This window comes from Dipodomys merriami, unplaced genomic scaffold, assembly GCF_024711535.1.
Source record: "Dipodomys merriami isolate MVZ:Mamm:240054 unplaced genomic scaffold, mDipMer1.0.p SCAF_1524, whole genome shotgun sequence".
In the NCBI taxonomy this organism is placed as follows: Eukaryota; Metazoa; Chordata; class Mammalia; order Rodentia; family Heteromyidae; genus Dipodomys; species Dipodomys merriami.
In genome coordinates, this window is record NW_027202854.1 from 99,785 (window position 1) to 127,561 (window position 27,777).

The following is a 27,777-nucleotide window of genomic DNA, read 5'->3' on the forward strand; positions in this document are numbered from 1 at the left end:
GAGTGCAGTTAATAGACTGGAGGTGAGGCTCAGGTGGTAGGGCAACAGCTGTGAGCAGATAGTCACTAGCTGTGAGGGAGACTATAAGGCCCTCAATTCCATCCCCAATACTGATAGTCCTCCCCCAAAAATAGAAAATTAAACTTTAGTTAATAAGAGTAATTGTTCAATTCCTCTTTCTGTAAAATAAATAAATAAATAAGAGAGAATAGAGTACAGAGAGGCTATGGTTTTACAGATTTATATCACATTCAATATTCACTTGGCTTCTCTATATTATCTATGACATTTTTGGGGGATGCCGGTTCCAGGATTTGAACTCAGGGTTCTTATTCTATTTGCTGGATGATTCCTGCTGATGTTCTGCCACACCTCTGGTGTGGCTTTTTGCTATTTATTTTAGAATGGGATCTCATAGATTCTGCAGACCAAGTTTGTTTTGCACTGTGATCCTCTACATGTCAGCCACCTAGTAACTAGTATTACAGACATGAACCACTGAAACTCAGGTTATGTGTACTCATTTTAAACAAATATCTACAATGAACAATTCTCTTGCTTTCACACACAAAAGTATATGTATTCTAAATTAACCAAATTTCATCCACATTTTGAAGGAATAACCTAAAATTTAGCCCATGTTGCTATGTTGTATATATTAGAATTTCTGAAAATATATGCTCTTTACCATGTAAGAACAAATATGAGACTATTACCCTTCTACTGGGGACACTTTCCAGAACCCTAATGCATGCTTGAAATGGCAGAGACCCCTGAGCTCTGTAAGACTGGTTTCTCCATACAAACTGGTGCCAGGTAGTGAATAACAATGGTGACAAATGATAATTGTTTTCATAATATGCTGTAATACAGCTCTCAATTAAACTATTGTACATTTAGGACACAATGTTAAATCAAAGAAAGGCTACTTGAGCTCTTTTGCAGTGAGAGCATCAGTCAGCCTGATGACTGACAGAATTAGGTAATCAATAGGAGAGTAGTGTAGGCTGTACAGATACACTGCAGAGAAGTGAGCTACACTGTGTGTCAGGATGAGGAAACCTGGCTCCCAATCTCACTATGCTATCAGTAATAAAAGGATGCAACTTGAAACTAATGAATTGTTTATTTCTGGAATTTTTCACTGAATATTTACAGATTATGATCAATTATATGTAACTGAAGCTGAACCGCAAAACCATGGATAACAAAATAAACCTCTTTTTAATGATTAAATCTTGATAAGAGGAAAACTATACTGTAGGGAAAAAGTGAATGATATAAAAATAATTTTTTACAGGTTGGCAGGACATTATTTGTTCTATTTTTAATGGACCTTGACATTTTAAACATCTTTTTCCAATATTTTATGTGTGTCCCATTCAGATATATTGTTTCTCTAAAATTACTTAAACTCCAGTCTTCTTTAGCTCCTTGTGGCATCTGTACTCTTAATTTTCTATTAACAAAATTTCACCAGTGCAAAACAAGGTTTGGATTTGCACAAATGTTAATGTGATTCCTTTTTCTAAGGTATTGTACTGTTAATTGAAACATCTCTGGTTGTAAGCTTCATTTAAATAAGGGTTTAAATTTGTAAACACTAGTGCACCTGTTAAGAGAAGCATTTTGCATCGATTAAACGTGAGGCAGAGATGGCTGGGAAGGAAATAAAAAGACAGATGCTTTCTGATTAAGAGTGCAATATTTATGACAGTCTGGTAGTCCAAGGCACAGTTCTTCTGTCACTTACCAGCTGTTTCACACAATCCTTGTTCCAGATTGCTCTAGTTACTCCCTGTAGGCCAGGTCAGAGGGCCTCCCTCTCTTAGTATATCAAGAGATCAATTCATAACCTATCAAGCTTCATGCCACAGACAGAAGCTTTGGTTCCTCACTCTGCTTAACCTCATATTTCTTGCTCTTTTGTTTGAAACGTTCTACTTTAAACCAAATTTACCTCTAGAATAGAACTTTGACATTTAAATAATAATAGGCTGAATGGGTATTATAGCTTTTATATATTCGAAGTCATGATATCATTATTTCTATATCATTTAGTAAATCATAGGTATATATCTAAGTAGCATTAGTGTATTGAAAGTCTTTATTAGCTTTTCCTTACATGCTAGATGGCCTGAGTGACAATTGAGATTCTTTTTTTTTTTTTATTGTGAAAATACCGTACAGAGGGGTTACAATTACATGGGCAAGGTAATGAGTACATTTCTTATCAAGCATTGTTGCCTCCTCCTTTGTTTGCTCTTCCCATCCCACTACCCCCCAATTGAGATTCTTGAATCAATATTCAACAGAATGTAGGAAAGTATTTGTGTGTATGCATCTATGTGTGTGCATGCATACGTGTGTGTGTGCATATGTATGTGTGTGACTTTGACGTGGAAAATTTTATGGAGTAAAACCAATAATTTATATTTGCAGATATAGTAAAATACAGCTCAGTAACAAATATATACATATTTTGGATTAAAGTAATAAATAGTTTACATGTTGATGCATCATGCTTTATTCCAAATAGAAGAAGAATTTGTACTTTATTTGGTGATCACTATTTTCTGCTTGGAATTTGCTCCTGTCCCTGTTTAGTTACTAGATATTGTTAGTATAAATGTCAATTATAATAACCAGAAGAGTTCTGCTTCACTCTGTGTTCTACAAGTGATTTGCAGTATATGATAGAATGTGCTCCATACTAAGTGCTAAACATACTTAATCAATGCTACTCACTCTGAGATGAGAATTTCTTGTTTCATTTTTTATTAATTTGCAGGTAGTGCATTCTCACTCCAGTTTGTTTGATTTTCTGGAACTCTCATAGCTGAACCATGCCACCAGTCCAGCTTTTTGCTGGACTGATCCTATGTACCTCAGATTCCTGGGCAGCTAAGATAATAAGCTTGAGCTACTCAATACTCAGATCTTTTCTACTTCAAATTATGCCAACCAGAAAGAAAGGTTCTTTAGGCATGTCTCTGGCCTAGTCTTTGTAGTTTATTTTAGCAAAACTACTGAAAAAATTGTACCAAGATACATGGCATTATTATCTCCTGATCAAATTTGCTTCATTTGAGGAAGTTCTTGCCCATTTTTGATCTGACCATCTAAAATTCTGAAGATTGATTCCCCAAAATAGATTTTGTTTTCTGAATAATATGTACAAATATTTATCATATTAGGAATTAATTTTTATTTAACTTTCATTTATCCACTTTTATTTAACTTTCATTTATCCACTTTTATTTAACTTTCATTTATCCACTTAAATGACAATAATCCCTAATTTATTAATGATCTATTGTTAAATTTATGAAACTTAATTAACAATGATAGTAAAATTTAATATGAAATATGGAAAGAACTTATTTTACAAAATATAACCACATTTGTAAAGACAAAAACAAATAAATTAGAAGAGTGGTTTTGTTTCCCATCTTTGCAAATTTCTTACAAAAGACTTTTGCAAGATGCAGCTGGATTTTCCTGTTTCTGCATCTGCTTTCTGTAATGTCTTGTTTTGGTGAATAAGCAGTTGTGGTAAGTTTCTCTGTCTGATACAGAAATCAATAAAACATAAATATGGAAAAAAGAACTTTGCCTCTTAGTAGCCAACAGCCTAGATTAGGAATTACAGATATAAACCATCAAGTGAGTTACAAGGTAAGAGCATGTTGTTGACTCACAGGCTGAGCAGACAGTTCTCACTCATAAGGATCAATACTCAAGGATCTCTTCATCTTCCCCTTCATGATTTAGTCTCACAAAATATTATTCTTTCAGGCTTAGTGCAATAGCTTTGAAGTTTCCTACAATTTTATTCCACATGAATTACTTTTCCTCAGAGTACTAATTCAGCTTGTACCTTGTTATGTCCTATCCAATGTTTATATTTGTTTTTCTGATCTTGCTGACTCAACCTGCTGAGTATAAAGCTATGGAGTCAGAAACATCTTGGACTTGTTCTGCTGCTATGCTTTGTTGTTAACTTTTAATTCTATTGCTATTTTTTGGTTAGGGAATTCTTCCAGTATGATATTGGGAATCACAATTCTTGAGTTGTAAGATACAGTAATCATATTCGATATGGACAACATCCACTGAAGTGGTGATCTTATGGCCCTACGAATTAATTCGTTGGAACTGGCTGAGAATTTTTATGTTCTCTGTGGACAGAGATTACATATGTATTATATAATAAATTTATGAATTATATATAACTTTTTATTTACGTTCTTATGACCTAAAAACTTGAACATAATGCTTCAGTTGCTCTGTTATTGATTGTTGCTTGTCCAATCTCTCAGTTTAATTTCTCAAACTCAGTTTTGGTTTGCTTTTTTTGGTCTCTAGTGTCTTGATTTCTTTCCATTATTATCTCTCTATCTACCTCTATTTATATAGAGATAGATAGCTTTCTCTAATACATAATTTATATATGTATATATACATAGAGATAGGAAGACAGAGTAAGATACAGAGAATGAGAGAAATAGATAAACACATCCTGGGCAAGCACATGGAGCAGGCCAAGGGGATGAGATCTTTCTTCATAGGATGATTTCATATAGAACTCTGTATCTATAAAATTAGGTGATTTCCCAGAAGTCCCAGAGCAAATGCCTCAAGGCTAGGCATGCATATTAAATGTTTACTTAAATAGTAAACAAGGGCTGGGAAGGTGGCTCAGTGGTAGAGCGCTTGCCTTGTATGCATGAGGCCCTGGGTTCGATTCCTCAGCACCACATAAGCAAAAAGAAAAAAAGCTGGAAGTGGCGCTGTGGCTCAAGTGGTAGAGTGCTAGCCTTGAGCTGAAGAGCTGAGGGACAGCTCCCAGGCCCAGAGTTCAGGCCCCACGACTGGACCCAAAAAGAAACAAAAACAAAAAACAGTGTGTATGCTTTTATCATTGGAAAACTATTCTAGATGTAGTAGACATACCTAGTAGACATGCATACCTAGTAGACATGTATGTCTATTACATCTAGACACACCACCTAGTTGACATGTATGTCTACTACGAGATGTAGTAGACATACATCTCGTAGTAGACATACATGTCAACTAGGTGGTGTGTCTAGACATTGTATGTGAATTGCCCTAAAGTTCCTCTGTAATTCCTACCTGTGCCTGAAGCCCTGCTTCTCTGACTGGATCTCTTGGTCTGTCTGAGGATTTCTGGAAGTTCAGGAAGTAACAACCCTCTGTTACCTTTTCCTTTTCATAAGAGTTCTGATGAATAAGCAAAATTAATTTCCCTGCGAGGGTCTGTTTGTTCCAGAAGATGGAATAATAGGATTCCCCATTCCCATACAAACAGTCTAGGGTCACAGCCTCCTTTTCCACCAGCAGAATTGAAGTTTGAGCTTCAGCTACCTTCTGGGCCATGCTGGCTCCTGAAATAAAGAGGACAGGGTCAGACTGACATTTTGTTTTATAACCAAGGAATGAAGGAATTTAAGGCTTGAAGCTGTGATTCCTTCCCTTCTGAGTTTCATTAGAAAACAAAGCTCCTCTCACTATCACATGCATGACTGAGAAGAACCTGAGCCCTGTGTTTTTGGACATCCTTACCAAGGCAGATAGAAGCAATGGCTGTCCCCAGCAGGCTAGTGATTCTTCCCCTGATTTAGACACTATAGGTATATAGGGACTTATTGTAAGACAGAGATGACTGTACAATGAGGTTGAAAGGGAATGGAAAAGATACACATTCAAAATCAAAAAAGAGCTGTATAATTTATTTTTAAAGGACAAAATACTTTTTCAGGAAAGAATTAATGAAACTGAAAAAGATGAGATTTTATGTGTCTACCTGGATATGCCACCATATGCAAGTATTTGTAACAGTACTGTATGTGAGTTTGAGGTTTCTTTTTAGAAGATCAGTACTTTAACCAGTACGCTTTGGGTGAAATAAATCATTCCATGCCTCCATGTTGAGGCAGACTTCAATGTGTGTGGAGTCTAGCAGCCTCCTGAAAAGTTGGACTTAGGAACAAGTCACACAACTCCATGAACTAATTCTTCAAAATAAATGTGTATATAGATAGATGAAGTGATGAATAGGTTCATAGCAATATGAATGCACATGTCTAGTTCCATAGCTGCAGATACAGAGAATTCTGCAATCATCACCTTTCATAGGCACATGCCCTTTCCAGTTCTTTACCATCTTTTTTATTACTTTCTAATGCTGAGGTTTAAATTTTGGGACTGGTGCTTGCTAGGAAGGTGCTCAACCACTTGAGCAATGCCTCCATTTTTATGTTTGACTTATCTTTAGCTACCATTTTATCCTTTTATCCCCTGGAGCTAAGCTGAGACTACAATGTTCCTACTTACCCTTCAGGCATAGCTGAGGGATCACCTACATTATCTCATACTATCATTAAATCTTACTGTGGCTGATCTTGAAACTCATTTCATGCTGGGATTACAAATATTTATCACCAGTTCTGACCCCTTGCTATCTTTTAAAAATAGAGTTGATGGTAATTCAGGATGAATTACCTTCCACTGGCTAAGTTAACTACCTTGCCTACATTTTGTAAGAGGGCCAGCATGTATGGAACTGACTGGGGACATTTATCTCTTTGACTTTAATTGCTTTTGCAATTATATTTTTCCTTCCTCTCTTTCTTTTGATCATCAGGATGTGTCTTCCTGATTCAATAACCAGGCAACCTTTCCTCTACATGATGAAAGCTCTTTCCTCTCCATGCACTGTTAGTACATTTGAGGCTTTCTTCATTCCTTCTCATCTTCTTTATTCTTCATTCTTTCTCATTTTCACCCTTCTTTTGCTAAGAAGAATTCTGAGTAGAACTATGGGCTGTGGTCCTCCAATGACCTCTCCTGCTCTATACTTTTACTGGGCTACTGTGCAAATTCCACCTTCTCCATCACTTGTGAAATCCTGAAAATAAATAGGATGGAACAATGTGGACCATGGTGATCTGGAACAAGATTGGAGTTAGACTTTGCAAGAATGAGCACAGAACAGAAAAAAGCATTTGACATGATTAAAAACCCCTTTATGAGGGGCTGGGAAGGTGGCTCAGTGGTAGAGCACTTGCTTTGCACACATGAGGCCTTGAGTTCGATCCCTCAGCACCACATAAGGAGAAAAAAAAGCCGGAAGTGGTGCTGTGGCTCAAGTGGTAGAGCAATAGCCTTGAGCTGAAGAGCTTAGGGACAGCGCCCAGGCCCAGAGTTAAGGCCCACGACCAGACCCCCTCCCCCCAAAAAACCCTTTATGATAAAATATCTGGAGAAGCTAGGAATACATACAACATTCCTCAATATAGTAAATGTTTACATGACAAACTGAAACCAGCATTTTACTTAATGGTGAAAAGTTAAAACCATTTCCTCTAAAATCAGTAAGAAGGATGTCCACTCTTTCAGTATCTCTTTAATATAATACTGGAATTCCTATCAAGGACTATAAGGCAAGGGAAAATCATAAAGGTAATACAAATATGGAAAGAAGTTAAACTATCCCTCTTTGCAGATGACATGATCCTGTATTTAAGGAATGCTATAGATTTCTCCTCCAAGTTAAATGAGTTGACCTGAAACTTTGGCAAAGTAGCAGAATATAAAATGTGAAATGGATTATTATTTTTCATAGTTTTAAATTTTATTGTAAATATACTTTTTATACCTGTTTTATCCTAAATTTATTATTTAGTTTTATGTTTTAAATTTTTATCTTTGTAAATTTGTAGAGTTTTATTTTATTTAGTTTCATCCTATTCAGAGTTCCATTTTATGGATATGCCATAATCCATTTAGGTCTCATCTTCAAAGATACAATCATTTTCAATATCATATACTCATTCTTTTTGGAAACAGATGTGAATTTTTAGCACATATATTTAAAATAGAAATAATATAAAATATCAAGTGATTACAAATATTTTTGACAAGGCATACCTTTGAAAAAAGAGAGGAAATTGGGGCTGAGAAGGTGGCTCAGTGGCAGATCGCTTGCCTTGCATGCATGAGGCCCTGGGTTTGATTCCTCAGCACCACATAAGCAAAAAGAAAAAAAGCCGGAAGTGGCGCTGTGGCTCAAGTGGTAGAGCGCTAGCCTTGAGCTAAAGAGCTGAGGGACAGGCCCCATGACCAGACGCCCCCTCCAAAAAAAGAGAGGAAATTATACAATGGACAAGACAATCTTTTCAAAAATTGGTGATGGAAAAACTAAACTGGTTTTCTATATGAAGAAGACAAAATAGGACATAATCTCCTAGGCGCTACAAAATTCAAGTCAATATCAAAAATTTTAAACTGCATAGCTTTAGAGGTAAAAAAAAACATAGGAAACTCGTTGAAAGTTATTGACATTTGTATCTACTTATTATATAAAAGTTTAACTGAGTAAAAATAAGAGCAAGAATTAAAAATAGGACTGCATCAAATTAGAACTATTGAGTAGAGAAAGAATTTTTATGTAAAACACACAAAGCTCAAAAATAGATCTCAAATTAAAAGCTATTGCAATTCATAAATGTGTAAATGAGTTGATAGGTTTCAGAAAATACAAATTGTGAACACGTGAAGAAATTGCCAACATATTACAGACATTAATGTAAATTAAATAAATATTAAAAGTAAGGTTCCATTAAATCCCAATCAAACTGGAAAGCATTAAGAAAATAAGTTATAACATGCTGGAAAGTATATAATAAAAGACATCATAACATAATAATAGTGGAAATGTAAGCTAGGGCAACCAGTAAAGATAAATTACCCAATTTGATATTTAGCACATATTGGTCAGTATCTCTTGCAGTTAGTTTATAGTGGTATACTTAAGTTACTTCATCTAAACTGACTGGTTAGACAACCTTGACAAGAATTAATGAACTGTATTTATGTAATGTTAATATTTTTTGTGGTCTTATATCACACTGTTCAGAACATAATCACTCTTGAAAATAAAACTTGAATCTAATTATATAAAGCTATAGATCAAGATTCCAAATAAATATTACATTTCCTCTTATATGTGGAATCTAGAGAGATAAATATATGATACAAATATAAAAAGACTATTTGAGGGTGGTTAATAGGAGGAAAGAGGAAGGAGACAGTGTTGAGAACACATGATCAAAGTATACTATATCTATGTATACAAATGAAGCCAATTAAAATTGTAAACAGAAAGCTGAACATGACATAGGAAAGAGTAATAAAGTGGGTAAACAGCAATGGTATGTTCTATGTATGCATAGAGACAGCAAAACAAAAATATAGTGTACAACTAATACATACCAATTAAAGAAAACGATAAAAGATTATAGAAAATATGATCTTAGTAGTTATTGGTAGATAAATAATTTTTAAAACACTCATTTAATATTTTATGTATGTATATGAGGTTTTTCTTTTCTCCATGTTCTAATTTTGAAAATATAATTCTATAATTAGTATCATTCTAAAGAAGCACATTCTCAAGAGATACTCAATTTATTTACAAGATTTTTATTTTTTTCAGTCACAGAATTGGTAATTTTACCCAAGACACAGTTTCAGAAGGTGAATGTTTGTAAAGTCCAAAGACAGTGTCCCTACCCAACATGGATATCATCATGTGTACATATCAAAAGGCAAAACTGAAAGAAAATCTGGTCTAAGGAATTTTGCAGATAAGTCATCTTACCCTTTAGGAGGTAATTCTTGAATATTTTCATGTCTGTTTTAAGAATGTCCACTAGGTATGGAGTTGAGATATTTAGATATTTTCAAAAGAAACAATGGGTTTTTTTTTACAGATTTAATTTATTCCCTCTTTTTTAATTTTTTATTTTTTAATCATTTTTTCTGGATTGGTTCCATACCTTAGCTATGGTAAATAATGCTGCAATAAACATAGTTGTCCTGGTAGCTTTAGGATGGTCATGTTTGTGATCATTTGGATAAATGCCCAAAAGTGGGATTACTGGGTCATAGGGGAGCTCTATGTGGAGTCTTTGGAGGAACCTCCATACTGCTTACCAAAGTGGTTGAACAAGTTTACACTCCAATCAACAATGCAGTAAGGTTCCCTTCTGTCCACATCCCCTCCATCATCTGTTGTTATTAGAGTTCCTGATTATATCCATTCTAATTGGGTGAGGTGGTATCTCAATGTTGTTTACATTTCTTTTATGGTTGAACATTTCTTCATGTGTCTATTGGCCATCCTTCTTTTCTCTTCAGAGAAGTTTCTCTTTAAGACTTTAGCCCACTTATTTATTGGGCAGTTGTTTCTTTGAAGATTTGATGTTGGGGGATTTAATTTTTTGAGTTCCAGGTATATTTTAGATATGAGACCCTTGTCCATTGTATGACTAGTGAAGATCTTCTCCCAATCCGTGGGCTTTCTATTGATCTTGCTAGCTATGTCCTTTGCCATGCAGAAGCTCTGCAATCTCGTGCTATCCCATTTGTCCAACCTTTCTTTGATTTGCTGTGTTTCTGAGTCTCTTTAAGAAAATTTTGGCCTGTGCCAAGGAGACCTAGGGTTTCTCCTGTTCCATCCTGTAATGTTTTCAGGGTGTCTGCTTTGACTTGGAAGTCTTTGATCCATTTGGAGTTGATTCTGGTGCAGGGTGATATATAAGGATCTAGCTTTAGTTTTCTACAAGTGATTAACCAATTTTGCCAGCACAATTTACTGAAGAGGCTGTCTTTCTTCCATTCTATTTTTTTAGCTCCCTTATCAAAGATTAGATGGCTATAGCTCTGTGGTTTCATTTCTGGGTTTTCAATTCTATTCCATTGGTCCTGAGATCTGTACTTGTGCCAGTACAAAGCTGTTTTGATTACTATTTCTTTGTAGTAGAGTTTGAAATTTGGTATTGATATTCCTCCAGCACTGTTCTTTCTGTTAAGGATCGTTTTTGCTATTGGGGTCTTTTATTGTTCCATATGAATTTTTGGATTGCCTCTTCTATTTCCTTGAAGAATGAGGTTGGAATATTGCTAGGTATCGCATTGAATTTGTAGATAGCCTTGGGAAGTATTGCCATTTTCACAATGTTGATCCTTCCAATCCAGGAGCATGGGAGGTTTTTCCACTCTCTAAGTTCTGTTTTGATTTCCTTTTTCTTGCTGCTCTTTTTCAAGGAGGTTCAGATGTCTCATTAAATTGTTGGTTTCAGATTCTCCAATTTGTTGATGTAGGAACTCAGAGCTATAAACTTGCCTCTGAGTACTGCCTTTGCTGTGTCCCAGAGGAGTTGGTAAATTGTGTGTTCATTTTGATGAATATCATGATCATTTGAATTTCCTTTCTAATCTCTTCCGTGACCCACTGGTGATTCAACAGTGTGTTGTTTAGGCTCCATGTGTTACACGGCTTTCTTTGGTGGCTTTTGGTGTTGAGTTCTACTTTTATTCCATTGTGAGAATGCAGGGCATAACTTCAATGTTTCTAAATTTGGACAGGTTTGCTTTGTGGTCTATTTTGGAAAACGTTCCATGTGATGCTGAGAAAAACATGTATTCTGATGGGACTGGGAGAAATATTCGGTAGATGCCTGTTAAATCTAGTTGATCTGGGCAGTTGTTTAGATTTGCAGTTTCTCTGTTGAGTTTTATCCCCTAGTGGGGATAATGGTGTGTTAAAGTCCCCAACAATTAATGTCTTTGGATTTATGTGAGATTTGAGGGAAAGTAGGGTTTGTTTGGTGAATAGATATTTAGAATTGTAATATCTTTCTGAAGGAGAGATTCCTTAATTCGTATGTAGCAACCTTCTTTATCTCTTCTCAGTAATTTTAATTTGAAAGCTATTTTATCTTATATTAGAATTGCAAGTCCTGACTGTTTATGCTTGGTAGATTTTGTTCCAGCCTTTCACTTTCAGAATATGTTTGTTGGGGCTGGGAAGGTGGCTCAGTGGTAGAGTGCTTGCCTTGCATGCCTGAGGCCCTGGGTTCGATTCCTCAGCACCACATAAGCAAAAAAGAAAAAAAGAAAAAAGAAAAAAAAACAGAATATGTTTGTTTTTATGGGCAAGGTGTGATTCTTGAAGGTAGCAGATAGTAGGATCTTGCTTTTTAATCCAACTAGACAGTCTATGTAACTGAAATGCAGAGTTTAGTCCATTAATGTTGAGAGTTAGGACTGAGTGGTGTTTGGGAGTTCCTGACATGTTATTCACCTTCTTGGGGGATGCAAAAGTTGGGTTCTTCCTATACTTCTTGGATTCTCAGTTTGGGTGTGGTTTCTTGGTCTTTATTGTGGTCTTGTTGGTTTTCTATGTGTAGAACATTTTTAAGTAGCTTTTGTAGGGCTGGTTTGGTGGAGATATAGTTTCAGTTTTTCTTTGCTAAGGAAGATTTTCATCTGACCTCCTGTTATGAGGAGAGTTTAGCTGGGTACAGCATTCTTGGTTGATAGTTGTTTGTCTTTAAGGCATGACATACATTATTCCACTCTCTTCTTACTTTGTCTCTGCTGAGAAATCTGAGGTTATTCTAATTGGTTTCCCTTTATAGGTCATTAATGTTTTCTCCTTGACAGCTTTAAGAATCTTTTTTATCTGAATTGATCCTGTGTTGATTCTAATGTTATGGTAGGATGTCCTTTTCTGGTCTATTTGGTGTTCTAAAAGCTTCTTGTATCTGCATTGGCTTATCTTTTTGCATGTTTGGGAAGTTCTCTGCTAGGATCCTGTTAAATAAATTTCCTAGACTATTAACTTCTGTCTCTAGATGCTCACCTACACCAATTATCCTCAGATTAGGCCTTCTGATGATGTCTTCCAAATGTTGAATAGATCTATCATATCTTGGATAGTTGTATGTTCTTTCTCTATAATATCTAGGCTATCTTCAATCCCTGAAATTCGATCTTCTGCATGGTCTAACCTACTGTCAAGAATTTATAATTTGTTTTTATTTCCTTTTCCCCAACTGATTTGTTTAGTAAGGCATCAAAAATACATTCTTGAAAAGGTCAAAAGCTATGTACATATGACCATATAAGATGATACTAAGTGAAATGAACCCCAAGACAGGGACACAAGTGGTTTTTTCTTTCTTGCTATTGTTTCTAACATATTTATAAGGTACCATGTGATTTTTTTTGTTTCTTTGTATGTTCCTCCCCCATGGTATAACCTCTGTTTTCACTGTATTTATATTTGCACTGTATTTGCATCTTGTATATACACTTCTCTAATTTGGGGAGGGGAAGGGAAAAAACAAAATGCTTAAATAGGGATACAGGTTGACCCATTGTAACAATGAGATGTACAAGACACTATGTTGAAAATGAACTTTACAATTTTAGCAGGGAAGGGGGTCGGGGGTTGGGGGTGGAGGTAGTTGTGGAGGTGGGAGGGAAGGGATGGTAGGAGAAAAACAAAGGAGGAGGTAACAATGCTTGATAGGAAATGTACTCATTACCTTGCTCATGTAACTATAACACCTCTGTACAGTATTTTTACAATAAAAATACATTCTTGAATTTTCTGAGTTCTGGTCACATGCATATAAGTATGTACTTTGTTAAGTGTGTTAGCTTTATGGTGGTAACCATTTCAAAATGTTTATTTAATATGAAAATATTGTCTAATATTCCTTCAAAATATATAATTTTCTGTGTAAAATTGACCTAGCTAAGGATTAAATATTTTGAAAATTATATCCATGCTTCCATAAACTTATTTTTGGAGAGTTATGTGTTTTAGAAATGTGTTCAACAGATTCTTAGTCGAAAGTATAATAAAATGCACATTTTAAAAATAGGAAATTCACTAATTGTTGTCACAGTCATGAAATACCACTAAAAATTCTCAATGTTTAGAGAAGCCAAATTTCCTGGTACAAGTCATACATTAGTAAGATTATTTGTGATCTTTCATTTCATGAAAGTGACTGTAGTTTTCAATTATATCAAATCAATATTAAGTTACTGACTTTTTACATTCTCATGAGAAATAGAAAATTTACATAAGTGCTAGTCAAAAAGAGTTCAGCATAAGAAACTGTAAATTCACTATGAGTAAATAAGGATGGCATAAAATTTTATTTGTAATGTTTAAGTTTACATTCCTTATATATTTATGTTGAATAATAAAATGTTAGAAAGGAAAACATTGTTTCTTTTCTTCATGATATTTATCAAAGGGCTTTTCATCTGAGCAGCTTTTCATCTGAACAGCACAAATTGGTCTCTGTAGGAAACTTAGTCATAGGGTTTGGCTTTGAACCTCAACACAGATTCAATCCTCCTTAGTAGGGGACATGATTTGTCCTGTTGTTGCTATGTTTTATTAATTGACTTTGTCTCCATTCAAATGGAAGTTGTCCTGGATCCTATTTGCATTTATCATTCACATAGTTTCTGTATTATACCACACCAGTGTACTATACCATGTCATAGTCCTTTCATCCCTGACTCTATCAAACATATTTACCTGCACCTTCACCTGGTCATGACCTACAGGACTAGCTGTTGGTGGCCATCACACTTGTATTGCTCAATTGAACACATAGTGCACAAGGCTGTCTTCAGAATCACCTCTCTTATGCAGGAGTCCAACATTACCTGTCAGAAGTATTTCTACTCAGCACTGTAAGGGACTCCACATCTCTCACACTGTCCACTATCACAACTCAGGCATTCTACCTCACTAGGTGTAGAACCTCTTTTCCAGTGATTGAACAAACAGGCTTGCATAGCTCCTTCATGTCTTTGCCAAGAGGCTAAATCCAGTGCCTCAGGAGGGGCCTCTAGTACATAAACTTCCTGTCCCTTCTTTATTTCTGCCCTTAGTTGTGTACTTTCTGCACATAATCCCAAGCAAACCCTCTGGCTCCACCTCATGTCTTAGCTGAATTTGTACCTTCTGCTCACACAGCAGGCATAGAACTTGCCTGACTCAAGTATCTTGCAAATCAGTCCTTGTCCAGCAGCCTCCAAATGATGAGAGGGCAAGTCTCTGGGAGTGAAGGAAATGTAGGAATTGCTCCCAATCAATAAGAGCCACTTCTGCAGTCTCAGACTCAACAGGAGAATTACTGAATCAAGATTCTCAGGTACTTGTATTCAGGTGTCCTCATTTTGTAACTCAGAATTTTGTTAGTACTGAATCAGGGCCCTGACACTAGCAATAAAATATGCTCATGGGTGCTAGCCTTGGACAAATAGGCTCAGGGACAGTGCCTAGGCCCTGAGTTTAAGACCCAAAACTAAACAACAACAACAAACTTTTCATGGACAATTACTCTTCTAATCTCTGTTACTCCCAAGATGAAGTTGTGGGTTGCAGTCCTCCTCATCCTCTGTCTGAAAAGATGTAAGGTTTCTTATTTTACTGTAAAGAAGTTGAAAGTATACCAGTCTGATATATTTACTATGCAAGAAAATTGTGCCTGAAGAAAACAAGTGGAAAATGTTCTTTATGGCTTCTTTTCCATTTTTCAAAATCAAAGCCTTCTCATGGAAATACTTCCTAATTCTAGAACGTAAAACTTGCCTTCAAATTGCCTGAAGTGACAGGATTTTATAAATCAAATGGGAAAATTTGTATTTTCCATTTCTGTCCTTATGCCTTATGCAATCTTTAGGCATATTAACAGAGGTAGGACCACCATCCTGTCCGTAAGAAGCTGAGTGTATCCATACCTAGGTGGGGGTATCTGGGTTTCTGATACTCATCAAAATAGTGGGTGATAGAAAAAGCTAAAGTTCTGATTTTTGGCTAGTTGAAAGGTCGACAAGCTTTAGCTTCAGAAAACCATGCTTATCAACCATTTCTTTACAATCTCTTGGCTTAATTACTTTTGAAATGTATGACAGAAATGACTCCATTTGGAATCTGACAACATCCCCTGTCTCAATGCTTACTTCCATACTATTAGAATCTGAATGGTTCTTCATCACTGGAATAAGCTTTGTCCCTAGAGGCCTTTTTCGTTGCCTGAATGTGATGTCCCAGTAGTTCTTATCCGAAGTTGGAGTGAAATGACAGTTTAGAAGGGACTCGGTGCTAAAAAGACATCTTATGATCTAATTGGGAGAAAAACAATTTAGAAGGAATGTCTCTTATACTAGTCTTGAAGTCTATTAGGGTAGTTTTCTTTAAATACATTTTTTATTATAAAAATACTACAGAGGGGTTACAGTTACATGAGTAAGGTAATGAGTACATTTCCTATCAAGCAGTGTTGACTCCTACTTTGTTTTTCCTCTATCATCCCTTCCTTCCCACCTCCACAATTACTCCCCCGACCCCCCATGGCTCCCCGCTGGGTGAAGTTGTAAAGTTCATTTTCAACATAGTGTCTTGTACATCTCATTGTTACAATGGGTCAACCTGTATCCTTATTTAAGCATTTTTTCCCTTCTCCTCCCCAGATCAGAAAAGTGTATATACAAGATGCAGGTCACTGGAATCAAATACAGTAAAAACAGGGATTATACCATGAGGGAGGAACATACCAAAGAAACAAACAAAAACAAACAAACAAACACACAGTACACTTTAAATACATTAAAAACAATAGCAAGAAAGAAAAGACCTTTTGTGTCCCTGTCTTGGGGTTCATTTCCCTTAACATCATCTTATATGGTCATATGTACATAGCTTTTGACTTTTTGTGGTTGTCCTAGACATACTTTTTTATTGCAAATAAGGGAAACCATGGGATTTATGTTTCTTTGGGCCTGGCTTACTTCACTTAATATAATTTTTTCCAAGTCTTTCCCTTTCCTAACAAATGGGGCAATGTCCTTCCTGATGGAGGCATAGAATTCCATTGTGTGTGTGTGTGTGTGTGTGTGTGTGTGTGTATCACATTTTCTTGATCCATTCATCTACTGAGAGGCATCTGGATTGGTTCTACATCTTAACTATGGTAATAATGCTGTGATAAACATGTTATCAATCTCACTCTTTCTTCCACTGGGTTACTTTTTGTGACTGCTACTTCACACAGACATTCATCTGGACCTTCCTGGCAGGTCTTAATCACCTCCTCCATTTCTTGGACATCTAAAATGTGTCAAAGAAAAAAAAGACAAAAACATAAATGAGATCCAAAGATTCCGTAATATAAAGATGAAGATATTTTCTCCCATTCTGTTACAGATTTTCAATGATCAAAATAGGAATTAATTTATGATACATGATTTCTCCCTAATGTATTAATTAAAAATAATACTGATATTTAGCAATGGAAAATGTTTTTCTGTGTTTCAGTTTTTCTTTTTATATCAGAAGAAATATTTACTCAAATTATTCAACTAAGTACTGTGAAAGTTTTAAGCTGAACACTTAAAATTTGCCTTTAGTATTCTTGGGGTTGTTTCAAATATTGTTTTGTTTGACCATAGGGGAATAGCTGCTTTGTGTTCTTTAATTTTCTTGAAATAATTTATATATTGTGCTGCTTTGCTTCTCAACCATTAGGTGAGGAACTGGAATATTTTCTAGATTTGGAGACTATAATTGTGTTTTATATATTCCTTTGCCTTTCACCTAAGCAGGGATGGTTCCTGACAGTAGGCATTAATACCTACATCTCTTCAATTCTAACTTCTCATAAGAATTACTTTAAGTATCTGTGGGAATTTTAAAGTTCATTTCTCTCCATCTTATACAGTCTCATCAAAATTCCTTTTTTGACACTCTTGCCCCGCAGAAGCATGGAAGATCAAAGACACTCCAGCTCACGACCTAGTTAATCATCCTCTCTACACTAAAAGATCTAGTTGTGAACTCCAGATCTGTGCGTGGTGTGCGCACGCGTGTGTTGGTGGTGTGGCTGTTACCACTGTGCCATGTGCTGACACAGATCTGTGCCTGTTGTGTGCACGCGTGTGTGGGTGGTGTGGCTGTTACCACTGTGCACAAGTGCAGATGCAGATCTGTGTGTGGTATGTGCACGTGTGTGTTGGTGGTGTGGCTGTGGCTGTTACCACTGTGCACATGTGCAGACCCAGCTCTGTGCGTGGTGTGCGCATGCGTGTGTTGGTGGTGTGGCTGTTACCACTGTGCCATGTGCTGACACAGATCTGTGCGAGGTGTGCACACGCGTGTTGGTGGTGTGGCTGTTACCACTGTGCCATGTGCTGACACAGATCTGTGCGAGGTGTGCACACGTGTGTTGGCGGTGTGGCTGTTACCACTGTGCACATGTGCAGATGCAGATCTGTGCGTGGTGTGCGCACGCGTGTGTTGGTGGTGTGGCTGTTACCACTGAGGGATCATCCGAGGTAGGTGGGAAGGGGGCGCTTGTAGGAGGATTGCCTTCACACGCTGGGGCGCACATGGAGGACCCTGTGGGGGGCCTGAGGGTGCGCGTGAGCGTGCGTGCATCTAGAGCCCCACCCGGGAAGCTCGAGGTCCTGAGTTCAAATCCCACCCTCCCAGCTCTGGTCACAGAGGCCCGCGGGGCCCAGGGGGGTCGGGCCGGGCCGGCCTTCCCCGCAGGAGGGCGGTGCGAGCGCGCCCAAGCAGAGGCCTGGGCCGGGCAGGCCCAGTGGGCGCCGCGGCCCCCGACCCCCGGCGTCCGGGCCGGGTCTGACTCCTTGCTGTTTTCGGCAGGACCCCGCCATCCAGGGGCCGGCGCGGGCCTGGGAGCGCTCCCTCCCACACGTGCGCGGCCGGGGGCCATGGGAGGAGCGGGGAGACCCCGCGGGGCCTGGCCAGAGCCGGCGCACCCGGACAACCCTCGGGGTCGCTGCCGGGGAGGGAGGGGGAATGGGGACCTGCTCAGGCCCTGCCCCTTCCTCCCCTCCGCCCCAGCTCGCTCTCTCGCACGCGCCGCGCAGGCGCAGCGTCGGCTGCGCCTGGGGTTGGCGGGGTTGTTGTTGTGGCGCGCAGACCCCGCCCCTCCGCGTGGCGGCCCCGACCCCCATCTGTTTTCCCGGGCGCTGAGTGGATTATATTGTGCGGGGACCAGGGGCGGCTGCAGCGCCGCCGCGGGACAGGGGGAGCGCGGACCCTGCCGACAGCCCGAGCCGCGGCTGCCTCGAAGACTCGGCCCCGCCGCCGTCGCCGCCGCCCCCACCCCCGGCCCGGCCGAGCCGCGCACCTCAGCCGCAGGTCGCGCGGAGGCGCGGGCGCCGCGGCGGGAGCCGGGGCGAGGCGCTGAGGCGCCGCCGCGGGGCAGGAGCCGGAGCCGGCGGCGCGCGGGCTCGACCGGCCCAGCCGCGGCGCCTGCCCGGCCACCGAGCGAGCGAGCGGGCGTGGGCTGGCGCGGCAATGTGCCCGGAGGAGCGCGGCGCCACGGGGCTGGGCGGGCGAGCTCCGCTCCTGGTGGGAGGTGCCGGCCATCGCGCACTTCTGCTCGCTCTTCTGCACCGCCTGCTGCCTGCCGGACTTCGAGATCGAGGTGAGCGGCGGGGCCGGGCTGGAGGTCAGGAGCGGGGCGTCGTGAGGGAGGGGGCCGGGGCCGGGGCCCACGGGGAGTGCGGGCGGCGCTTCCCGTACCGCCGGTACGTCTGGCGGGGCGCCCGCTTGTGGTCAGGGGTCGAGCCTGCTTTTGTCAGGGCCGCCAGGGAACCGGGCGGGCGGGAGGCGCCGCGAGCCTCCTGGGGGCCGGGCCAGGGCCGCCGGGAGCTCGTCCCTCCCCAGCGAGGCGGCGGGGCCCGGCCGCCAACTCCGGACGGGGGGGGGGGGGGGTGGCCCGGGGCCTCGGGGAAAGTCTGGCGCCACGTCTTCCCGCCGCGCCCGGCCCAGTCGGGCCCGGGGGGGGGGGGTCGGTGGGGAGGGCGCGGGGCTGGAAACTTGCACGGCTTTTGTGTTGTGGTGGTTGTTGTGTTGTCCTGTTGTTGTGTTGTTGATGTTGTTGTGTTGATGTTCCCCCCTACCCCCCCCCCCCCTGCGCCCGGCCCGGCGTGGGAAGCCGCGCTCCCGGGGCTGGGGAGGCGAGCTCCGGCCGGGAGAAGCGGGGTATATCTTCCGTCCTCCGATTTACTTCCCTCAAGTCCTGTACTGGACGGTAGTCTCCTGTCCCAGGCTTTTTGACAGGCAATAAGGGGGTGTTCCACGGAGATTGGCATGGCTTTAAGATACCCAATTGGAGCAGTTTTTGTATATGTGGTCTAATTCCATTTTTAGCTTCCCTGCTTAATGGATACTGACGTATCATTACCGGGGTAGCCGAAGCTTTAAGTTCAATAATCACGGGAGGCTGGTTTGTAGCCAGTCCCATTCCTGCAGTCTCTGCCCAAGCCTGGGGATAATCTGATAACCATTGGGGGTCGATTGGGGCTGACTGAGGGCTTTCATGTAACCGATGTTCATCCTCCAGGTGTAAGGTTAGGACTTGGAGGGGCTGTCCTTGGGGGTCCCTTGACGGAGGCCCCTTTTCCTTGGAAATAAATCTGGGCCCCTACCTTTGAGAGGAGGTCCCTCCCCAACAATGGATAGGGGCAGTCTGGAATTAGGAGGAACGAGTGGGTGACTAGCCCCGTTCCGAGGTGCACTTTTCGCTTAGTTGTCCACCGATAGAATTTTCCTCCTGTGGCTCCCTGTACCAAGGATGTCTTAGAACTCAGAGGACCTCCTGATCGAGTTAAGACCGAATGTTGGGCGACAGTGTCAACCAGGAAGGTTACTGGCTGGCCCCCCACTTGAAGGGTTACCCGGGGCTCAGGGGGGGGGGGGCTCCTGGCCCTGACTGCCCTAATCTTCATCCTGTAGGGACAATACTTGTGCTGGTCTTCGGGGTCCTCTCATCTGCCCCCTTTTCCTCGGACAGTTTCTGACCCAGTGTCCTGTTTCCTTGCAATACGCACACTGGTCACGGCTCACTAGAGGTTTCTTTTCGTCCCCCAGGTTTTTATCTAACCTAGCCTCTCTCTCTCCTGGCTGTTGTACTACAGTGGCCAAGATCTTACTTAACTCTTTGGTACGTTTCTTGTCTCGCTTGTCCTCTCTATCCTCCTGCAACTTACGTAATCTTTCTTCTTTCTCTTCCTGAGTTTCCCTCTTATTAAAAATTCTTTGTGCTTCCTTAACCAGATCCTGTAAAGTATACCCCTGAAGCCCCTCCAACCGTTGTAGCTTAGTCCGAATGTCCGGGGCCGACTGCCCGATAAATGACATAATGACATCGGATTGTCTGTCTGCAGCAGAGGGGTCAAAGGGCATATACAAACGGTACCCTTCCATTAGTCTCTCTAAAAATCCCGCAGGCGTTTCCTCAGAACCCTGCACTATCGCAGGCACCTTAGCCAAATTGGTGGGGCGCCGTCCAGCCCCCCTTTGAGACCCGCCAACAGAACCTGGCGATAAAGACGGAGTCGCTCCCTACCGGCTGCGATGTTGAAGTCCCAATTTGGACGGGTTAACGGGAACACTTCATCGATCTCATTGGGCAACTGGGTTGGCCTGCCATCCTCTCCTGGAACATTTTTGCGAGCCTCCAGGAACACTCGCTGTCGCTCCTCCGTGGTGAGGAGAGCCTGCAAGAGTTGCTGACAATCGTCCCAAGTGGGCTGGTGGGTTAACAGAATGGATTCAATCAGGCCCGTCAGGGCCTGTGGGTCCTGAGAAAAGGACGGGTTATGGGTTTTCCAGTTATATAAGTCGGAAGCAGAAAAGGGCCAATACTGATACTGGCCGGCCACTGTCCGGAGGGGAAAGGCATGGGCCATCCAGCCTCCCCCTGTCTCTCCGCTTCGATCACGGCAGAGGCGCAGACGACTGCTGGGAGGTGACAAGGGCATCTGGGGCTCCACCTCCAGCTCAGTGGAGTCCGGAGAGGGAGCAGATGGGGAATGGGAGACCTCTAGCGGGCCCCTTTGTTCTCCCATCGGAGCAGGTTGGGCATAAGGTGGCGGGGGAGCTAAGACTGGCGGGGAGTCTAATAGTAATAGATCCGCCTGGTCATCTGGTAAAATAGAGGGAGCTTGGGAGGAGGAGCCCTTAGTTTTAGACTGAGACACCTCTTTTATGGGATAAAGGGAAGATGAGGGAGGGGGAAGAGGAACAAGGGGAGTGGGAGAAGGTGGGGGAGCGGGTAAAGCTACTGGTGTCTGGGAAAGGAAAGGTTTAATCCACTTCGGGGGTCTCGGGCCAGATTTTCCCACGTGACTATGTAGGGGACCTGATCGGGGTGTCCATGGGAGCCCGGCTGAAGAACTTGAGCCTTTACCTGTAAAAGAATATCAAGATTGAAAGAGCCCTCCTTAGGCCACCCCACGTTAAGAGTGGGCCATTCGGAGGAACAGAAACTGATCCACTTTTTCTTCTGGACCTCCAGCGACAGGTTGCGGGCCCGGGTCACGACTTCTGTCCAATGATCTAGTGTAAGGCTTAAGGGGGTTGTTAGTCTTTGCCCCATTTCTTTAAAAGTTACAAGACAGATAACAAAGACGATCAACGCTAAACAGAAACAGACGAGACTAGACAAACGCCACGCGGTGCCCGAGTGAGTACAGATGAGGAAGGAAACTACAGATGGGAGTGGCCGGCCTCGCCTTAACTCCCCAGAACAGAGACACTCGGATCTCCTCCTTCCTCCAGACGACCCTGGAGCAGAGCTCCAGGGCGGGACCAGGGTACTGGGCACGTCTGCTTTTCCCTCTGGCCCAAATACAGATTCAGACGACCCTGGAGCAGAGCTCCAGGGCGGGACTAGGGTACTGGGCACATCTGCTTTTCCCTCTAGTCCAAGTACAGATTTGGATCCCAGAACATAAAACAAAAATGACAGACACGGGAAACATGAAACGTTAGAGCTCTATCTTACCTCCAACTGGCCTTGGAATTTGGGTCTAGGGGCGCCGTATCCCGGACGAGCCCCACGTTGGGCGCCAACTGAAAGACCCCAGACTCACTGGGATACTTTCTCCAACGGGAGGGCACCCCAAGAACCAAGACTTCAAGCCAGCAGATGCAATAAGCAAGAGGAGTTTATTTGGCGTTTGCGCAAACGGACTCTCTGTCCCAAGCAGACAGGGAGTCCCGAGCAAAGGTTACAGACATTTTTAAAGGCAGAAAACCATAAAATCAGCATAAAATGTCTTCCGTGATATAATTGGCTCATGGTTGGTCTATAATTGGTTGACATTTGACCCGGTTCGTGGTCTGATCAGGTTGTCGTTGTCAAGGTTTGTCCAGGGATGGCTTAATTAATTTGGAACTGAAGAACGTATGCTATCTATAACCGCTGTCCTTGTCCTGGGTGGGCTGATATCCGGACATCTGGATCGGCCAATACTTTGAGTTACTGCCAATTTTATCTCCCAGGTCAAAGGGGGTCTGAATGCAAGCATATTTACAGAAGCAAAGTCAGCAGTTAGCAAGTTAATAATGGTAATGGTGAAGTGAGGTTCCTAATTTTTAACTCTTCAGTACCAGCGCTTGAACTCAGGGCCTAGGCATTTTCCTTTAGTGTTTTTGTTTTTGGTGCAAGGCTGGTGCTCTGCTACTTGAGCCACAGTTTCACTTCTACCTTTTTGAAAGTTAATTGCAGATAAGTGTTTCATGGCCTTTCTGCTTGAGCCTCCTGAATAGCTAGATTACAGGTGTGATTCATGGGTTCCTGGCTTCAAAATTTTTTTGTATTTGCTATCAAAATGTAATTAAGATTATGTCCTATTTCCATTTTGCATATAAAACACTTTTTGTAGGCCATTTGAAAATGAAACATTTCTAAGAGAAAACCATAGCCACAGCCACCATAAGGTGTTCCTTGGTAACTAGCGGTGCGGTCTCTAGGCTAATTTATGTACTATTCAGGAATCTTAGGGGATTGTACCCCCATGGACAGTTCTTTTTTATCAGCTTTGTTTTTGACTTATCAGTCTTGAACATATCCTTTACCCCACCTATACTTGGAATTGATTGTGAAGATCAAACATTGAACAGTATATTTACTGTTACAATATTTATTTTATTTTATTTTATTTATTTATTTTTTTGTTGTTGTTGGCCGTGGGGCTTGAACTCTGGGCCTGGGCGCTGTCCCTCAGCTCTTCAGCTCAAGGCAAGCGCTCTACCACTTGAGCTACAGCGCCACTTCCAGTTTTCTGGTGGTTTTTATTGGAGATAGGAGTCTCACGGTCTTTCCTGCCCGGGTTGGCTTTGAACGGCGATCCTCAGATCTCAGCCTCTTGAGTAGCTGGGATGACAGGCGTGAGCCACCAGTGCCTGGCTTCTACTATATTAGCTCTCAGACATTTCCGTACATGCATACAAATAATTGAAAATAAGTTTTATTCTATTTTCATATGTGTGTAAAGTACTTAATTTGCCCTCTCCTTGGCCTTCTTCCCTCCTGCTAGTACCTGATCACCCAGAAGAGCCTCTATTACTTTCCTATCATTCATTTTTTAAGTGTGTATTACACAAAGGAATTTTGCCATGTTATTTCACATATATACATATATGCTATGTTCAGTTCAGGATATTTTTTGGAGGGATCGGTCGTGGGGCTTGAACTCTGGGCTTGGGTGCTGTCCCTGAGCTCTTCAGCTCAAGGTGAGTGTGCTCTACTGCTTGAGCCACAGCACCATTTCCAGTTTTCTAGTGGTTTTTATTGGGGATAAGAGTCTCATGGACTTTCCTGCCCGGGCTGTCTTTGAACCGTGATCCTCAGATCTCAGCCTCCTGAGTAGCTAGGATTACAGATGTGAGCCACTGGCGCCCAGCTTCAGTTCAGGATTTTCTTTTTCTCTTTAATTTTTCTTTTGGGGGGTCTGGTCATGGGGCCTGAACTCTGGGCCTGACTACTGTCTCTCAGCTCTTCAGCTCAAGGCTAGTGATCTATCACTTGAGCCACAGCACCGGATTTTTTCTTTTTGCTTATGTGGTGCTGAGGAATCAAACCCAGGGCCTCAGGCTTGCAAGACAAGCGCTCTACCACTGAGCCACCTTCCCAGCCCCTGACACTTTTTTTTGCCCAATTTGTGTTTTTTCTCATGCAATAGGAATTACTGTGTTTCTCTTTATTTTTTTTTTTCCTGTCCTGGTATTGATGCTATTTTAAACATGTTTTTCTCTATTTTGCCACTTAGACTCAAACTATGTAAATACTGTCACATGTCACATGGAAGTCCCAGAATTCTTACTATGTATAATCATCATGCCGGTTTTTCTAATAGGGCCAAAGAATTATGAGAGGTGGTCTTTTTTTTTTTTTTTTTTTTTATGGGTCCGGTTGTGGGGCCTGAACTCTGGGCCTGGGCACTGTCCCTCAGCTCTTCAGCTCAAGGCTAGCGTTCTACCACTTGAGCTACAGCGCCACTTCCGGCTTTTTGCTTATGTGGTGCTGAGGAATCGAACCCAGGGCCTCATGCATGCAAGGCAAGCACTCTACCACTGGGCCACCTTCCCAGCCCTGAGAGGTGGTCTTTATGAAGTTTAGCTTCTCACTCATCAATAAAAGTCCACTTATTAAGACTTGAGATATTAAAAATAAGGAAGAACATGAATAAACCTAAAAATGGACGTAGCAACAAATTGGACATTCTCTTTTTTTTTTTTTTTGGTTGTAGGGTTTGAACTCTGACCCTTAGTTCTTCATATCAAGGCTAGTGCTCTACCACTTGAACCACAGGGCCACTTCTGGTTTTCTGAGTGGTTTATTGGAGATAAGAATCTCACAGCCTTTCTTGTCCAAGATGGCTTTGAACTGCAATCCTCAGATCTCAGCCTTCTGAGTAGCTAGGATTACTGGTACCCAGCTGAACATTCTTTAATCCTTTAATTTACCCTTTTTTTTTTCTCCCATTTTGACAAATCTGCTTTTTCTCACCTTTGAGAACTTTTTACATGCTATGTTATCTTTTCATTGTTAAAATGTATTATATAATTCTTTTGTACTTTTTATCTGTAATTGCCACAAACTATTATATTCACTCTGTGAATAAAGAAAGTCCATGTTTTATGTACCCAGCACTGTTACATGTGTGGGAAAAGTTATTAGATGTTTAATGGACACATTTCCCATCATGAGTGTCTTGACATGGATGTGAAAGCATCTGTCTAAATAGATAAAATTGTACCTTGAAACAACATTTTATTCTATGAGATCATCTGTCTATGACGGTTGCACTCGAGAGCTTCAAAGTCACCTATAGATCCAACTGGTATCAGGTCTATAGGTGACTGAGCATGTCAGCCTTTGCGTTCTGTGCTTTTGTTCCATTAACATCTTACAATTCCAGGTGACGGACCAGGGGTTGTGTGAGTGTGTGGTGTGTGTGAGTGTGAGTGTGAGTGGTGTGTGGTGTGATTATGTGTGGTGTGTATGGTGTGAGTGTGGTATTAGTGTGAGTGTGTCTGTGGTGTGATTGAGTGTGAGCATGTGTGTGTGGTGTGATTGTGAGTGTGAGGGTGTGTGGTGTGAGTGTGGTGTATGAGCGTGTGTGGTGTGTGTGTGGTGTGTGTGGTGTGGTATGAGTGTGATCATATGTGGTGTGAGTGGTGCATGTGCTGTGTGGGTGGTGTGATTGAGTGTGAGCATGTGTGGTGTGTGTGTGAGTGAGTGTAGTGGGTGTGGTGTGTTTGGTGTATTGTGAGTGTGAGCGTGAGTGGTGTGTGTGTGTGGTATGACTGAGTGTGTCTGTGGTGTGAGTGTGTGTAATGTATGAGTGTGGTGTAGGTGTGGTGTGGGTGGTGTGATTGAGTGAGCGTGTATGGTGTGTGGTATGAGTATGAGCATGTGTTGTTAGTGGTGTGTGTGATGTGGGGGTGGTGTGATTGAGCGTGTGTGGTGTGTGTAGTGTGATTATGAGTGTGAACATGTATGGTGTGAGTGTAGTTGGTGGTGATTGAGTGTGAGTGTGTGTGGTGTGTATGGTGGGAGTGTGGTGTTAGTGTGTGTGTGTGGTGTGATTGAATGTGAGTGTGAGAGTATGTGGTGTGAGTGGTATATGGTGTGTGAGTGTGAGCGGATCCAAAAAAAAATAGACTTATGTGATTTAGCAATTGGAGTAGCTAGGATTACAGGTGTGAGCCCCCAGTGCCTGGCCCCAGGGGCTTTTACCTGTCATTTTAGCTCTTCAGGGGTGGGGTAGGAGAGCTCAGGATCACCATTAGGAATCAGCCTGGACAGGAAAGTTCATGAGACACTTACCTTCCATGAACTACCAAAAGGCCTGAAGTGAAGCTGTGGTTCAATGGTAAAGTACTGGCTTTCAGGAGAAAGGTAAAGCACAGTGCTCTTGAGTTCAAGCTCCTGCAGTGGCACAAAGCAAAACAAAACAGAGAGCAAAGTAAAATAATAAATAGTGGGAAATGTGTGCTTATGTAGAACTCTGACATAAGGGCTGGACAGGCCTATGACAAATCTTGGCAAAGTCACCTATGCCAATACACTGGCAGGGCTGACCATGGCCAGTGCATGGTCCCTGAACTAAAGGCAGAGGTCCAGAAGCAGAGGTCCAGCTTCTGAGTAGCTAGGATTAAGCACATCAAGCTAGGAAATAGACTAGGATTTGAGCCAGAATTAAATGCAGCAAAGGGGTTAAATGCAGCAAATCTGTCTGCCCAGCCTCTCAGCCTCTAGGATGATAACCTTTTGTCCTTCAGGGTTATGAAAGGTCAAACTTTCAGAAATTTGCTTCCTATGCCTTATGTGATAAGAAGTTACTTGTACTTTAAATGCTATTAGACTTCTTAAGCATCCAGAAGTGTAAAAGAGACATCAATAACCAACCCTGGGTTCAAATGAAGTTTTCAGGGTCCATCCTACAGCTGTGTTAGCAGGAAGAACTCTTCAGTGTAACAGTTTATTTCAAGAATAGAGTAGTTGGGCTGGGAAGGTGGCTCAGTGCTAGAGTGTTTGCCTTGCA

The 27,777-nt window shown here is 41.7% G+C and overlaps 1 protein-coding gene across 3 annotated transcripts in view; it reads right to left on the reverse strand.

Moving 5' to 3' along the window:
• LOC138827254 (uncharacterized) overlaps positions 1–27,189 on the reverse strand; it is an 87,691-nt gene extending 60,502 nt beyond the window's left edge. Inside the window, exons 1-4 of one of the 3 annotated variants that reach the window (XM_070022739.1) lie at positions 27,060–27,189; positions 21,288–23,239; positions 16,917–17,017; positions 5,352–5,411 (exon numbers count right to left, since the gene is read on the reverse strand). In XM_070022739.1, coding sequence (XP_069878840.1) covers positions 5,388–5,411; positions 16,917–17,017; positions 21,288–21,789 — 627 coding nt within the window. In that variant the 5' untranslated portion in view covers positions 21,790–23,239; positions 27,060–27,189 and the 3' untranslated portion in view covers positions 5,352–5,387. Of the gene's footprint in view, positions 1–5,351; positions 5,412–13,716; positions 17,018–21,287; positions 23,240–27,059 lie in introns of those variants that run through there. The other 2 variants (XM_070022740.1, XM_070022737.1) reach the window with 2 other exon arrangements.
• Between the last annotated feature and the right edge of the window lie 588 nt (positions 27,190–27,777).